Source organism: Alosa pseudoharengus, unplaced genomic scaffold (genome assembly GCF_046254945.1).
Source record: "Alosa pseudoharengus isolate Yale_2024_CS ecotype anadromous, Long Island Sound unplaced genomic scaffold, YU_APseudo_1.1 YU_APseudo_1.1_scf_11, whole genome shotgun sequence".
Lineage (NCBI taxonomy): Eukaryota > Metazoa > Chordata > Actinopteri > Clupeiformes > Clupeidae > Alosa > Alosa pseudoharengus.
In genome coordinates, this window is record NW_027468576.1 from 2,337,196 (window position 1) to 2,354,916 (window position 17,721).

The window sequence follows — 17,721 nt, forward strand, 5'->3', positions numbered from 1 at the left end:
AACAGTCTACTTTTAAAAACGATCATTAAACTATCTATCTATTAAACTAGCTGTCTATCAACAACTTTTAACTTGTCATCAACTATGTCTCCTAGCCACTAGTTAGCATTGTTAGCATAGTTAGCATTTTAATTTTTTTAGCAAAACTGCTAGAAAACATTAGCTAAGTTAGCTAAGTAGCATGGTTAACATAGTTAACATTGCTAGCATAGTTAGCATGTTTAGCAAAACTGCTAAAAAATGTTAGCTAAGTTAGCAAAGTAACATGGTTAGCATGTTAACATTGCTAGCATACAGTGGGTCCCAGTTAAGTTTGGACGGGTTCCTTCATGAATCACGCACCCCATTTTCTCAGCAGAAATGGCACAAACTGCAGTTGACACAAACAACCACAAGGTGTCACTTGGGAGTTCTGCCACTACTATTTTTGATGCGACTTGACTTAAAACTGCTTCCATGACGCAGTGAGCCATTAACAAACATATATGATAATACAATAGCGTGAGTTTATATATCTTATACCCTATTTGTCACGGTTACTTATAGATTTGATAGTGTAACGATAAGCGCATGAGACTTTCAGCGGGGGCACGGGAACTTAAATTGATCGCGATAGTTTAAGCTTACACTTAAACAGACAAAACATTCTAATATGAATAAGTAGATGCAATTGTTGTAAAATGGTGCAGCTCCTTTAAGAAAGCCCTGTGCGCAGGGATGGAAAGAGAGAAAGCGAGAGGGGATGTGTGTAAGAACTTAGATGCATGTGGAAAAAGTAGACGTGCTGTTGAGACTGGAGTAAGTCATATTCAAAATAATGCAAAAAATAAATCCGCAGATAAAACCAATTATCCTCATTCATTGCAACCGCAGCATGCCTGCTTGCCGATGTTCAAACGAAAAGATATCAAAGCACCTTTTGCATTTGAATGTAGCACAATTTTTTTTTAAACAGCTGGACAAATTATTTAGCTAATTGATTATAGCCTGCACACCAGCAATTGTTGAACATTTACCTGTACAAGACAGTAGCCCAGCCTAACAAGCATTTTGCATGTTGTAGGCCTACTGTAGAAATTTCACTTAAATTGCAACCGCAACATGCCTGCTTGCCGATGTTCAAACGACAAAGAAAAAGATATCAAAGCAACAAGAGGGTTGAGTCTGAATGACACGGAGTTCAGACTCATATTGCTCCTCATAACCATCTATAAAAAAGGTGTTTTTTCTTTTCTTTTTGAGCACATCCGAATCCCAGGACATAACGCACTGGACCTTATAATAGGCTCGAGATATAATTCCAAAGGGGGCAGATAGGGGCCTACTGCACTTAAAACTTAAAAAGATTGAACGAAGCTTCCCGAAATTTGAAATTGCGATCAGTGACTGGCATCGGGTGAAGCTTTTCGAAGTTGAACAGGCTATTAAAAACTATTTGCGCACCTCAATGTCACAGGAGAGACTGGGCTCTCCCTTCTATGAATTGAAAAAGACGTTATGCTACCTGCAAACTGGCCTATGATTTCATTGCTCCCAAATTAACCCAGTAGCCTACAGAAGGCATCAATAAATTGTTGGGACTGGGGAGGGTCATGCGTTTTTTCTCAATCACTTTGGAGGGTCATAGAAAAATTTCTTGCTGACGAGGGAGGGTCACGTCTTTTTTGACTAACGCTCCCAAAACTCCTTCGGTAGCCCCTTAAATAAATAACGAACAGTCCCTAATTGATTATAGCCTGTAGGCCTACACCAGCAATTGTTGAACATTTACCTGTACAGGACATTGACAGTAGCCCAGCCTAACAAGCAGATGTTGCAAAAGACATCAAAAGACGCAATTAATCAGAAATAATTAATGTAATCGGCATCGCTTTATTTAACAAACTGCAAGCAACAAGAGGGTTGAGTTCACTGTGAGGCCAAACCCAAAAGCAGAGCCTATCTGTTAAGGCACTCGATAGGCTATATGGTAATGAGCTGTGTGCGACAGGAAAGACAATAGAAGATGCTTTCTGAATAGCACAGCGAAGACAGCTCTGGTCATCCCATACCCTCCCCCCACTTCCTGTAGCCTACCATTATGACTTGTTGCCGTTTTGGGACATTAAGCTTTTTCACGTTAAGCCCCCCTCCCCCACCCCCTTCTTTCACAAGCAGTGGGGGAGCGCAGGGCACAAAGTAACACTTTTTGGTAGACAAAGGAGGGTTCTCTGCGCTTCTGTCGTTTGGCAACAATCCGGTGCAACCAGGCCAGGACAGATATTTTAGAGAGAAGGAGAGACGCCGGCGCAGCTCAGATGTCTTGTTAATTTTCTTTATTCATTAGTAAAAGGTGCAGAACATTATTAAACTTTGACTAACGTTTCGATGTGTCGATGTTTTTGACTAACGAACATCGAAACGTTAGTCAAAGTTTAACACTTTTTGGCTTTGGCTAAATATTTCTAAAATCATTTGAGTTTCACTAGTCACATGTTTTAACAAGGAACACTTGTTATTGAACTAATAAAAGACGTGTGTTGAAAATTGACTTTATTTTCCATACGGAAAAAATAACATATGCAGAGTCTAACCAAGGTCAATCTTGCCAAAAAAGCCCTCAAACCTGAAAACACATGAGGCAAAAGTGCAAAACATCACAAAACTAACTAAACTAACACGCGCATATTTTTGTATTGCAATCATTGTAGCCTACAGTTGTAACAGCGCATAACAGTAGTTTTACTCCCCGTATGCGCTCATTATAAAGAATGTTTAACGTGTCCCAAAAACAGCTAAGAACTAATCACCAAACGTCTTATAAACAAGTATTGCCAGGAGCAACACCTTGCAAAAAATGATAACAATAGGCCTAGGCCTTTTATATGGCTCTGCTCCTGCCTAGATTTGAACTCAGAACTGCCTGAAAGTTGCAGACCTGTTCTGGAAATACGCGCATTAACCCACTCGACCGCCAGACAACGCTATCTGCTTCGAGTAGGCCTGTAGCCTAGACTGGTTGCTGTGGCACAGTCTTGAGTGACCAAATTCGTTTTCCTTTGTCTTATAAATGCTGTCATTTTGTTAACATTACTGTTAAGGAGATGCTGTAGGCAAAGGCTATATTTAACCTCGTTAGTGTAGTAAAACAAATCAGAACTATTCACGAGGTTTCTGGGCAGCATATTTATGTTCTGTTAGCAAGCGAACTTCTCATGACTGCCAACAAAGTAGCCTACTGCCAGCTGACAAAGCTCTCATTTTAAAACATTACTGAGAGACAGGCACTGTACAATCAACACATCTTGCCACTGAATCCAAAACTATGTTTAACATTATATACAAAGCTTATAGGCTACAGTGGACTAGCATATTGCAGGGGCTGCTAAAAACACAGAGAAACGCACTGAAAACTCGGCCAATCACAGCCCTTGCTGTTGAATGCTCCGTCAGGTTCGACCGTGGAATGCCACAGCGGACTATGCTGCCCCCAAGCGGCTGCAGTTGTACTTACATTTCACCCAGCTGCGTGAATCACCTTGATGGTGAAGCATGGTTACCATCAAGTAGCATGGTTAGCATCAAGTGGCATGGTTAACATGTTAGCATTGCTAGCATGTTTAGCAAAACTGCTAGAAAACGTTAGCTAAGTAGCATGGTTAGCATTGCTAACACAGTTAGCATGTCTAGCAAAACTGCTAGAAAACATTAGCTAAGTAGCATGGTTAGCATAGTTAAAAATGTTAGCATAACTGCTAGCAAACATAAGAGCCATTCCAACTTTCAGTTATCGTCAAATATCTACCTATACACAGCCATTAAACTATTTGAATATCAACATTCATTAAACTTCCAGTCTTTCAACAACTTTTAAACTATTTACCTTCAACTTTTAAACGGTCTACTTTAAAACTATCAACTTTTATGCAACCACCATGTCTGTTCTAGGATCACCACAGTAACCAGCTCTGTATTATCTATTTTAACTATACATGATATTTTACATCACAACTTTTGCATTTTCATGCACTTTCTAGTTGCTCTTAAGATTCCAAAATAAAAGACTATACAAGTGCAAAGTAATGCATTCTTAGTCAGAGGTAGCATTCAGTTCAGTTCAGTAGTGTATAGGTCTAATTGAGTGCCTGTCACTTTAAGACGACGTTCGTGAGTGAATCCTTGCAATTAACATTAACACAGTTAAAACGCTGCTGATGTGTGGATGCAATTCATAACGTAGTTAGTTCAAATAACGGTTCGTACTTCTCCTTGGGACAAACACTTTTGAGTCTTGGAAAACACTTTTCCATTTACATCGGGATTTTGCAAACATTCAGTGTCGGAGTCAATAAAATGAGCCCTGCATGAATAACGAAATTGACAAACAGCTGTAAGCATGCTAAACTCAACATCCAAACAGTATTCTAACGTTAGCTTTGAGATACTGCTTGATTGCATAACTTTGCTAAGGTCTCATCACAACATAGTACATTGAGGAGACCAAACTAAGTAGAGTTAACTTTAATGCAGCAGTTTTGAACAAATTTGCACAGCATGGTCATGATGCTAAGGATTGAATAGCAATTTAGCCCACGTGTTCTATGCAATGCTTCTATGTGGCAACAACAATCCTTCAGCAATCGTGAATATTTTGTTAAATGCACATGCAGAGGAGGGGCAGCGGGCTCTTACAAGAGAGAGTTGCCGGGGCAAGGAAAGGCTGCGTGCGTGAAAAGCACAGCTCAATGATTTTGTGGCCCCCAGCCACAGATTAGTCAACTTATGGGAAACACTGAAGGTGTAAAATGTAAAATATTTAGTGGCACACATTATGCTTAACGAATCGATGCGCATATTTTGCGTTGACGTATTTTTTGCGTCGACGTCATCGATTACGTCGACGCGTTGTCCTAGGCCAGAGTGTTGGCAAATATATCTTTTTTTTAACCCTTAGAACCCTAAGCTGTTTTTAGGACATTTTCACTACCTTTATTCATAAGGATTTATTCTGGTCATTGTAAGTGCCACACACACATATTATATATTGTTTTTTTCAGGAGAGTCGAGGCTATTCAGATCTGCCATCATTTCATGTATTAATACTAGCATTGATTTTATTTTGATTTTTAAAGAATTAAAATATAAAAATTGTATTATAAAAATTCTTATATTTCGACATGTATCTCACCACAGCAAGCTCACAGCTCTACATGCATTTCATGTGTGTGTAGGGCAGACTGTCCTGAATCGGGCAATATAATTGCCATGTTGGAGGCATACTCTGGGGCTGAGCAATTTGCAGAAATATTTGCTGTGTGATTTACGGAAATAAATGCCATTTTTTATTTAGTGATGAAAAATGACCTTTCTGCGCTCCATATCTGTGACACGAACTGATCTGACCTGACTTGACCCGAGGTTGCGTGTTAGCCTGCATGCCTGTGTGTATGCAGTCATAATAATTCTCAACTCTTTACTGCATTGCCATGAACAAAGTAAAGGCAAAAAAGGTGTTTATTTGTTGAACAAATTGGGATGCAATGTGAGCCTTGAATTGGATGCCATGCAGGAATTTGCTAGGATCTCAAAACCGGAATATGAACATGCTTTGCCATAGAGAAACACATGATAGCATTGGATTATAAACATGCTTTGCCACAAGACAAAAACGTGGGGTAAGTCCAGCTATATGAAGTTATTATTTTGCTGTCACTTCGTCTGTTTTATAACCCAGAAGGATGTACTTGGTATCAAATGATAGCTCTGAGTCTCCTCTTTCATCTGACATGCGTGGCATATCTATGCGATCGCGGGTCCGCGAGTAATTCAAACGAGAGTAATGAGTGTGCAGCGTTGGTTTGTGTACATGACGTTATTATTTTGCAGTCACTTCGTCTGGTTTTATAAGCCAGAAAGATCGATAAACATGGTACCAATGGATAGCCCTGTGCCCCCTCTTTCATCTGATATGCTTGCCATATCGATGCGATCACGGGTTCGCGAGTAATTCAAACTAGAGTAATGTGTGTGCAGGTGAACGCAGAGAAGTATAGACTGTAAATATGATGCAATTTGATTTAATTTCATGATTTTTTTTTATTTTCATACTTGATCGTAGAGACAAGTGTGTAGTCTCGTTGGAAAGCCCCACTTCTGCTCTGTCGTGCAATAAAGGTTTCATCTCGCTGCGATGAACCGTTCTGGAGCAATGTAACAGAGAAGAAAGGGTGTGTTTTTTGACGCACTTTGCGTCAATCGGGTTCTAAGGGTTAAATTCCAGGTTTCTCCCACATTGCCTTACAAACTTTTAGCATGTGACAGTGTAATTTTCAGTCAGAACAAACATATTGGTAAAGAGAAAATAAGCATTAAATCAATATTTGCCAGGGGTATGAATAATTTTGTTCTTAACTGGATCACAAAACAGAATATAATATGAATAAGTAGGTACTATCCTCCTCGACCAGTGACCAAAACACACTCACTTCGCTACAGCATAAGCACCTGCCAAACACTTTTAACTTTGGGTCTATCACCTAAATTATTAATTGCACAAAAAATTATGTTTTGTTTAAAAAAATGATATTAGTTTAACATGAACAAAAATGTTGGTAGTGTTCACATATTGATATTTAAATGTTTTTGATATTTATGATATTTAGTATTGAAGAAATAGATGTCTAAACGTTTATGGCGAGGCCTACGTGTTCACTATTAAGGCTACTTTTAAGGAAAATACAGTTTCTTAATAAAGGCAATATTGATCATTTAAATATAAAATTGATATATTATTTCAGAGGATTACCCTCGTTCAGAGGGGTGAGTCTGTTTGTTTCAAGTGAGTATAGCCCTCCATATGATATCGGGTCCTTCATGTAGCACTTCATGTAACTGTAGCAAGGTTAGAGACCCTGATTATACAGTGCAAAAGTCTGACTCCAGTTTGTTCAATAAAAGCAAACATTTAGGCTCTAGCCAATATCAGTGTTTGAACGGTCAGGGCACTAACTCAGGGAAAACTACACAGGGTATTTACACACAGACATCAAACCATTAACAGGGGAACTGGCTCATTTTTAGTTGTCTATACTGTTTTATTACTGCTTGGTTGAATTCCAGTAGGATTGCGTTCTTTAGAATGTCGATTAACTTCCAAGTATTTGCACACCTACCAGGGAAAACCTGGAAAAGTATGGAATTTGATTTTAGTAATTTCCAGGTCTGGATAAGTATGGAAAAAAGAAACAAGGGTATGGAGAAATATTTGTGTTTCCAGACTATTGCATCTACAGTACTAATCACTTCACTCAGGTCATAATAAACCATTCCTACTGTTGTGTAGCTTAAGTTGTCAGTCCACATCATAATTGAATGGGGGTCCTCAGAAAAAAATCTCTCCCACAAGGGGACCCTGGTACCAAAACCAAATCGAAAACCCCAGTTCTATGCACGTGCCCTATACCTAGCTCTGTTTACGGTGATTTCTTAGGCCTCTGCCAGCAGTGCACTAGTCTCCAACATATGTAGTATGCTGTATCAAATGTGAGTGCACCTTCCAACACAGCACTTCCCCATCGAAAAGTATCCAACAATGGGCAAGTGTTTTCTGAGGGCTAACAAGTTAATAATAAACATTATTATACAGCTCTTCACAATGCTAGTAGAACACTCCATTGACAATGTCTAGAATATGGTCAGAAAAATCTACCGAGAAGTTTGAACATTTGAGTATGGAAAAAGTATGGAATTTTGAAATGGAAAATGTGTAGGAACCCTGACCTACAGTTCCAGTTTGGGTTTTTGGCCGTATTACCTCTGTAGCCCTATCCATCATGAACTCTGTATGGAGCAAATCCATATAGGCTATGAGGCATATCAAATTAGTAAAGCCTACCCCCTACTTGCAGTTTTACACTGCTATAATTTAAGACTTGCCTTAACTGATGTTTTCAGAGATGTTCTGCTAAATATGATTTAGAAAGTGTAATAAGACCAACAGAAAATGAAACGTGGTGATTTTCTAGTCTGATTTGACATGGAACTATACTCTCATTCCAGCGTAATAATCAAGGAACACCATGGGCACAGCAGCACAATGATATCATGCAGCACTTGAACATAGTCCCTGGCTAACAGGATGACAGGATTATTACGCCTGAATGAGAGTATAGTTCCATGTCAAATCAGCCTAGAAAATCGCCACGTTTCAATGCCTCTCTATGGTACTCTTACCCCTGGAGCTGACATCAATATCTGTTTCACAGTTTACAAAATAGACCCAAGTATTAATGTTTTACTCTGCCACGCTAGATGGCGATATGTGCCCAAACGCAACACATTCCCCATTCTAGCCAACTTTCCATATTAGCTTACTTGCTAGCAAACTTTGCATCATCAGTGTAACTATTTAAATAGTTGACATTACTTGCTGAACATTTTTGTATGGACATTCTGGGAAATGTTAATTTGTATGTATGAGAAGCTTCAACTTCTGGGTATGTAGCATTGTGGCATAAAGCTTAGGTAGTTTTAGCTTGCTAACTCTGGCAGAAATCTCCGGTGTTCTTGTTCCATGTAGTTTCGTGTTGCAGCTACAGGGTTGCAGCAACAGCACGTAGACTAGCCTACAGGAAAGCTGCTGCGCATGAACTCATTCGGAATATTTTGAAAACGTAACAGCTAGATATTCTGTTTTCTCATTTTGTAGACGAAAATGAATCTTAGTTTTTATTTCATGCAAAACATTTTAGTCTCGTCTTTTTTCGTCAACAATATTGCATCGTAAGATAGTCTTAGTCAGTGTTTCAGGACATCAGTGCAGTCTCGTCATCGTCTCGTCATGAAAAAAAAGGTCGTTGACGAACATATTTCCTCTCGTCTCGTCTGACGAAATTAACATTAATCATCACATCACAAGGGCATCAAACACGCATACTGTCTCCGAGTGGGAAAAAAAAAATTATGAAGAAAAAAAAATATTTTTTGAAAAGTATACTTTGATTTTATAAAGATTGTTGCTTTTGGATTTGACATGGCTGATAGGCCTATATTAACATAGCTATTAGGGATAATGTAGCCTATAACTTCACATTAGTCTAGGCGAAGTGTCTTTTTCCTCCGCTTCGCATCGGGGTCCAGTTTGTCCTGTTGGGGCTTATTTTCCCGATAATGACAGGCATTCTATACATTATCCCGCTAATTATATGGCTACTTGCCAAAATGATAGAAGACACTTTGCGTAATGTCTTTTTAAATGTATTTTTTGTATGTATTTGTTACCGGTTTCATTGGCTTATGCCGAGGAACAAACTTCGCCAAACACACTGAACTTGAATCCAACATTCTTTAGAATGCATCTGAACAACCGTTTCTAGATTTGAATCTCAAGCACAAAATCTGTTTCCATTGACAGCGGTCAAAATACCATACCATCCCCCCTCATCTGACTTTTGTGCTTCAGGTGCTAATACACCACCTGTTATGCCCGGCTCAACACAAAAGAGGCTGACAACAAATTCCAATTATAAATAAATTATATTTATTTAAAGTGAGCATGAATGAATGGATATGTCTAGGGGTGGAAATTAAGTGTATGGATGCGTGTTGGTCATATGTAAGTGAGTAGCAGTGGTTTGAAGTGCGTGTCAAAAATGTGTCTGAACGGTGGGAGAGAGAGAGAGAGAGAGACAAGGGATGGCGATGATGTATATAGGCCTACACCGGCGCCAGGTGAGGCCAATCTCCCTTAATTAAGTCTCCCCACTGCAAGCCGGCAACCTGCCTGTGTGGCCACCACGGAAAACGGCACACATAACAGTAGGGGGAGCAGAGGGGCGTCACACCACCGCTCCCCTCCCCTTAATCCACATAGACATCTTCTACATGAAACCACCAGGTGAATTCTTACCGCTTTCACACCTTTAACGACACAGGTAAAGAAAAAACTTGCGTGCACAAACAGAGGTGAAAGAGGCTAAAAGTGCTGTAGTGATATGCCAGACCAGACGATGGCACCGGGCCGTGCAGAGGCTTCACATAAAATTTGTGTGAATCGCGTAGAAGAAAACATTGTTAAAACAGTTTGTTAAGCAGTCGCATGAAATAAGGAGACTACAGACTATTCAATTCAACTGCTATGTATGTCTATGACTGCTATGTGGAAATTAAAATGCTTACGCATTGCATTAGGTCTGAGCACCACTGGAGAAAACATTAACATGCAGGTAACGGCTACTACACACAGTTGCGTGCGTTGCAAGGCTGGAGACGCATCCCATTCACTTTGCATGGGCTCACGTCATCCGTTGCCGAACTGAATTGTGGGTCCGTTGCGTTGCGTTTCTCCCGTTGCTCATGTTGAGAAGTTCAGCTGTTGCTGCACCGACAGACGGCACCGGCCAATCAAGCCAATCGACGGACGGCACCAACCAATCAAATTACGGTTATACTTCAAGTCATTTGCATAGCTACCGTCGGGAACACCCACTGGCATGCGTTGACGGAACGCAACTGTGTGTAGGAGCCGTAAGCTAATGTTTAACTAAGTTAAGCGGTGTGCTTCTAACTTAGCCACAAAAGGCTGATACATTGTGAACATAAATCATAATGGGAAAGAAAAAAACATTTTAACATGATAAACATGGTTTGGTCTGTTTTGACAAGGAGCGTGTCAGGTCGAGTGTGGTGTCTGAGTTGAGAGGTAGGGCTGGGGCTATGTCGTCATAAAATTGCCAGCTGTGCCCTCTACACCCGTCTACACGGCAAAAGTTAGCCGGCGGTTTCAAAATCGGTTACAGTCTCCTAAACTGCCGGCATCGTGTACACGCAAGGCGTAACCGATAACAAAAATTCACCGGTTTAAAAAAAAAAACAGCGTTGTGTAGACGTCCCCTTATTTCCATCACAATAGCCAGCAGAGAAAGGCCAACACATCAGATAAGCTTGTTGGCCATTAGCAGTTATTTTTATAAAGGCATATACAGTATATGATCACCTGCTATAACTAGCCTACAGTGGACATTCTCACTTGGCCTCACACAATAGACAGAGGCAAAATTCCCGACACTTATCCAACAATGAAAATCATTTGCATCTAACAGTCCAGGGCCCAGTCTCCCGATAACGACGGAGACATGCCCTTATGAGGGTTTTCTACGATTCATCTTACGATCGTTCGTTTGTTTTTTCCGACTGTTTCCCGAACATGCTCGTAGCGTGAACGCGCGTGCTCTGCTCTTAAGATGCTCTTAAGGGGAGCTATCCACGTTAATAGTATCCTCTAATTTGATGGTGATGTCAGGTGACTGCACATCACAGCTATAGGCCTACCGTTTAAACTTCGGATCTACACTTTAATTCACATCAATACGAAAATAGAAAAACTTTGACATCCCCATGTAAGCATCCCAAGTAGGCTATATACCACACACAGACATAGACAAAATAAAGATGGCGAAAACACTTTTGTAATTTATTGAGTAGGCTATGCACAGATTCACATAAAAGACAAAAACATAATTGCCTGAAATCTGAATGACTGGCGCAAGCAACACAAGCTTTCCATGCATGTGCTTGCATGCATGAGAAGAACAGAGATTGTGGTTACTGCATGGCTACTTGTTTTATTTGGCCAAAATAGAGACAACTTTTACTTTTTTTACCTGTTTCTTTTTCTTAGACCAGGTAACAGTCTATGATTTAGGTCACTGTTTTACTTCTGCTATGCTTTATGCTTGGGGGAGAGCATCAATTAGACATCCCCGTAACTGCTCAAACTAAATTTGATGTAGGCTATTGACACGTCATTGCCATTGACATGTGTCACATGTCGATTAATCATCTAACCCCCCTCCCCATTATTGAGAATCTTTTTTTATATAGAAAGGCCCATAGAGTATATGATCACCTGCCATACCTAGGCATTCTTACTTGGCCTTAACACCCAATAGACAGAGGCAAAATTCCCAACACTTATTCACCAATGAAAATCTTGCGCGGCCTGCTCAAAACCCAAACGCGTGGCCTGCTCACTCCATTGTAGAAAATAAACCAAAAATAACGAAAAATATTTATCTTCTTTCAGTTAATTTAAAAGTTTCCAAAAAGTTCAAAACAGATCATATCCTTTCCAAGAACAAAATTATCTTCTGGTTTCATACTGTAGGCTACATTTAAAGGCTGTGATTCCACTCACTCAATGGTTTGGCCGCGTCAGCATTAACTTAACATTAACTTTTCTGCAAAAATTGAACAATTCTGGAAAAAATCGTACCTTGGTCACTGTACATACTATATTTTAATGAGACTTTTGGTTATATTGCCCATCCCTTTACGTGGTGTGATGTTTTCATCTGTGATATACATATGTATGTTTAGGCACAGAAACAGCCTGCAATATTACTCAGACACTGCTGGATGTTCCATATGGACAGGGTGAAGATGAGAAATTGGATGTGTACATGCCATGCATTACATCTGCAGGTAGGTTATACCTGTGGTTCTGTCTGTCGTTCTACTACTAATTCATGCCCTACAGAAAATTACAGATTAGTCTTGGAACTGTACAGAGCAGTTTATGAGCAGATAGGTAGATAGATACTTTATTGATCCCCAAGGGGAAATTCAAGGTCCCAGTAGCCCAGTAGACAGTAAAAGATATTAAATCAAAGATCCACATGAATGTACTAAGTAGGGCTTTGACTTTTGCCCTAAAATCATATTCAAAGTTTGTTTGTTTATTAATATTAAAATTCGAATATATTCAAATATGTATTAATAATATTTTGACCATTAAATGTCTTCAGTAAGACCGATATTGCTATCAAACTTAAGTTCTATATGCTCTGTCCACCAGAGGGCAGTGTATCAGTCAGACTACGTGCACGAAAGGCTGAGTATTTATGCGTGTGTTAAAATTGTTATTATTGAATATAGGGCTGGGCGATAAAAGGATAGCGATATGTATCGCAATAGACATGTAATCGATATCAATAAAAAATACGTTCGATAGAACATTTAATAATTAAAAGCAACACACACCTCCCGCCTTATGTTGTCCATAAATAAATAGGCTAAATATATCTTGCCTTGCATTGTAGTATGTGCAACTCTATCAGAATAGGCGATAGAAGTAGGCCTATCTCAACACAGACCCTCAATGAGTCCTTGCCCCGTGCACTCTCTCTCTCTCTCTCTCTCTCTCTCTCTCTCTCTCTCTCTCTCTCTCTCTCTCTCTCCCTCTCAACAGGCCCATCCCTCCTCAGCATGCACATATGTAATCCAAACATTCACAATCGTGCAAGACGACTGGCTAAATTGCTATTAAATCCGGTTAGCATCATTAGCACGCTGCACGAATTTCTTCAAAACTGATGCATTCAAATTTACTGCTAAGTTCTAACGTTAATCATCTCAATCTCGATGCAAATGGTAAAGTATTTTCCAAGACTCAAGCGGGCCTGTCCCAAGGAGAAAAAATATTCATTTGAAACTTAAACACACGTGGGGAAACTGAACAGTCTAACCAGTAGACTATGATATGATAAATTATCAAATTAAGCTACTTTGTTTACAATATTTCCAGGCTTCAACCAGTGCTGCTTTTCATTCAGAGTTATTAGTCCATGAGCCACAGGGGGTCGTCACTACCACTTGGGGGGGCAAATTCTCACTATATTTTTCTGAAAGCTATACTCTCTGGAGTATAAAATGGTATGATAGCAAGTTGGATCTTGTAGCTTTGTGGCTGTACAGGCCTTCAAAGTTGACCTGATTTGAAAAAAAAGGAAATTCCGCCTATTGGCTTTTTTTGTTAAAACACTCATAAGAGCCCAGAAAATAATCCAAATCTTATTATTACTGATGCATATGTGGTGTTTGATGTTGGCATACATATTTTGACTCATTATGTGATTTTGCTCTTCATTGTGGTTGATAAAATTCAAGATTTATGTGCAAAAAAAAGCTAATTTGAGTTTTCAGATCAATATGTTACGGCAATACTTGATGATTGATTATTACTATTCTACCTTCCTTACTTTCAATTGCGAATTGAAATTAATGTTAAATGATAACATACATTAGCCTAGAAATCTAGACACACCCTAGCAGCAGCAAATTACATTTGCTGCCAGGGCTAGTCTAGCAACTCTCCGTTGGCTTGTGAGCTCGAAAAATTAAACTTCTATCAGGCCAATCAAATCGTGTATAGAGTTGTTAGGCAGGCTTAACATAATGATTGAAGAGTTGCAACGGTTTGGCTTGAATTCCCTGCTACTTGAAAACAAAGAAGATGGATGTTGCTGTTGGTGAACAGTGTGACACGAGTTAAGTTTTTTTTAAGTTGGCAAACGTTTGAACTAGCCAACTAGCTCCGATGATGGGAAAACGCATGGGACTCATAGCGCTGTCCTATTGCGTGCAGAGGGAATTTGAAAGACAACCTATTATCCCACCCCTCGGACTGAGCACTAAGAACGGTGAGTGCCCAGACCCTACATTTAAATGTGGGTCTGGCTCGTCAGGTTAGACATACATAGGTCTGCAGTACAAATGTTTTTTAAATTGTAGCTGAAACGAGTACAAAGGATCTTTAATCTATTCATTGAATTCATCATCGTCAGAACAGGAGCACAGAGGATGCCATCTCTATGGCACTTCACTCTCCCCTGTCCCACCTTGACAGTAGCAACACCTATGTAAGAATGCTGTTCACTGACTTCAGCTCAGCGTTCAACACCATCATCCCCTCCAAACTGATCACCAACCTCAGTGAACTGGGCATCAATACCTCCCTCTGTAACTGGATTCTGGACTTCCTAACCATCAGACCTCAGTCTGTTAGGTTAGATAACCACACCTCCTCAACCATCACCCTGAACACCAGTGTACCACAGGGATGTGTGCTGAGCCCTCTCCTCTACTCCCTCTTCACCTACGACTGCACACCTGTACATTGCTCTAACACCATTGTCAAGTTTGTAGATGACACTACGGTGATTGGGCTCATCTGCAACAACGATGAGACGGCCTACAGGGAGGAGGTCCAGCACCATTGTGGTGCACTGATAACAACCTGGCTCTCAACACCAAGAATACCAAAGAGCTCATTGTGGACTTCAGGAAGTCTAAAGCTGGCACACACACACCCATTCTCATCAATAGGACTGAGGTGGAGCGTGTCACCAGCTTCAAGTTTCTGGGTGTCCACATCTCTGAGGACCTCTCTTGGACCCTCAACACCTCTACCCTGATCAAAAAGGCTCACCAGAATCTCTTCTTTCTGAGGTCCATCTGTCTCCTCAGATCCTGGTGAACGTCTACCGCTGCAACATTAAGAGCATCCTCACCAACTATGTCACAGTTTGGTATGGCAACTGCTCTGCCCACAACCGGAAAGCACTGCAGAGGGTGGTGAAAACTGCCCAACGTATCACCGGTTCCTCACTCCTCGCCATCGAGGCCATCCAGGGCAAGTGATGCTTGCGTAAGGCACGCATCATGAAAGACTGTCCTCACCCCAACCACAGACTGTTCACCCCACTCCCCTCCGGGAGGCGTTATAGGTCTCTTCGCATCCGAACCAGCAGGTTCAGAGGAAGCTTCATTCCTGCGGCTGTCACCCTACTGAACTCTAGCTCTACATACTGGTGACATCCAACAAACTAAGCCCCCATCACCCCCTGCCCCGCCCCCGCCTGATGCCTCCTTGCCTGTGCCTGTTGAGGTGTCCACGACCATGGCAACCTTGACAGGGACAACAAGGAGGCGGACATCCCCTAGTCCCCCCCCCCCCCCTCCAACTGCACTACCCTATCCCACCCATAGTGTCTATTTATTTACAAATGAACATACTGTAATTACACTTATACTGTACATAGCCATATTCTACTGCTTTTCATCCTGCACATACACTTATTATTAATACTATTGTAATGTTACTGTTTCTGCACTACAATGGTACTGTTACCACACTGCACATAGTTGTACATACTGTACATATCTGTCTATATGGTTCATACTAAATATCCATATTTATTCCGTTTTTCTGTAATATATTCTGTTAATACACTGCATATATCTATATTGTTCTTACTACTACTATAATGGTACTGCCACTACATTGCACATAGGCCTACCTGTACATGTTGTTCATACATTGTTCATATTACATAGCCATATTTATTCTGCTCTTATAAGGTAACTGCTAATACACTGCACATATTTATATTTAATTTATACTACTCTAAACCACCTTCTGCAAAACAACTGTATCCTACTGTCTACACTGCACTATATTTCTTGTCCTGTCTATGCACCAGCTGCCTATACTGTGTATATCACATTGCACTTTTCTGCTTTTTTGCACTTCTGGTTCGACGCAAACTGCATTTCGTTGTCTCTGTACTTGTTCTCTGCACAATGACAATAAAGTTAAATCTAATCGAATTTAATCTAAAAAATTATCTGCCTCTGTTTTGCCTCTTTACGGATCATGCTATGAATAGCAGCAGCAATGTCTGCAAAAGTTGAGACATTGTTATTGACCTTCTAGACCAGAGACATTTTATCAATGATTGTTGCTGTATTATATTCATCTGGAACATTATCTGATAGTGATGCAAGTTTCTGCAAATGCTTTGCAAGTGCTGCTTTAGAGGTTTTCCTTGGGGTCCCCTCAGGTGTCGCCAATGACCATGGTTAAGGTCCAAGAGGGTGACAAAAGACTTCTCTCATGTCCAGTCTTTAACATGATGGTCTTGCCATGTGCCTGTGTTTTCTTTTTTGACTCATGCCACATAAATGTCTTTACATTTTGCTTTGTCAATGTATCATGGAATTAGTGCTTAGGTGTATCTGACACCAGACTCTATGTCTTGAACTTGCATCTTTGCCTGTAGTATGAGCCTGAATCAGATCATCCCTAACCTCTTGTGTTGCTTTGCCTGCTGTAGATATGCAAATGAACTCATGTTCCTCTGAAAATGGATTGATCCAATTTCAGTCTCATCAGATCTAACTGTGTAGAATTTTTAAAACTGTTGTAAATGTCTGTAGATCAAGTCTTGGAAAATAGTTATTATTTCTTTTCAATGGAAATAATTTTAACATCAGCTGAAAGACAATTTTAAGTATGACAATAATAATAATAATAATAATAATAATAATAATAATTGTACATAATGATAACAATGTGTAAAGTATGAATATTTTCACCAACCAGTTCATCTACATCTCATTCCAATATTCTTACTAGTCAAAAGTACAACTGAAATGTATAATGTAGATCATTTTAGCACCTATGAAGCAATTACCATAATTTCTCAACTATTAGCTGCAGCTTATACATTGATTTTGCAAGATTTCTTCAGCTATGAGGTTAATACACGGGGGCAGTTAATATGGTATATGGTTTTGTTTCTTTTAACTTGTATAAAACACTGTCCTGCGGCTTATACACAATACAGCTAATACACAGGAAATTACTGTATGTATTTCATGTGCCCTGGACATTATGAAATTATAATATTTATGTTAAGCTGGGTACATGTGGTGATGTCAACAATTTTCATATGGTATTCCTTAAATGTAAAGGTAATATGTGAATGGTAATCATGATGTTTTGATCTTTTGGAATATCTCTTATGGGTAGTTTCAATAAAATACTAATTTACTGAATTTTGGGGGGGTGTTTCCGAATAGTACATTTACAAATAGTAAATAGCATAGCAATGCAGACCTATG

At 39.9% G+C, this 17,721-nt stretch overlaps 1 protein-coding gene across 3 annotated transcripts in view; it reads left to right on the forward strand.

Moving 5' to 3' along the window:
* The window catches only part of afmid (arylformamidase), a 77,640-nt gene that overhangs the window by 19,680 nt on the left and 40,239 nt on the right, over positions 1–17,721 (forward strand). For 2 of the 3 annotated variants that reach the window (XM_076277749.1, XM_076277751.1), the window contains exon 3: positions 12,355–12,459. The exons of the other annotated variant lie outside the window; for it this stretch is intronic. In XM_076277749.1, coding sequence (XP_076133864.1) covers positions 12,355–12,459 — 105 coding nt within the window. The remainder of the gene's footprint in view (positions 1–12,354; positions 12,460–17,721) is intronic. 3 annotated transcript variants of the gene reach the window in all.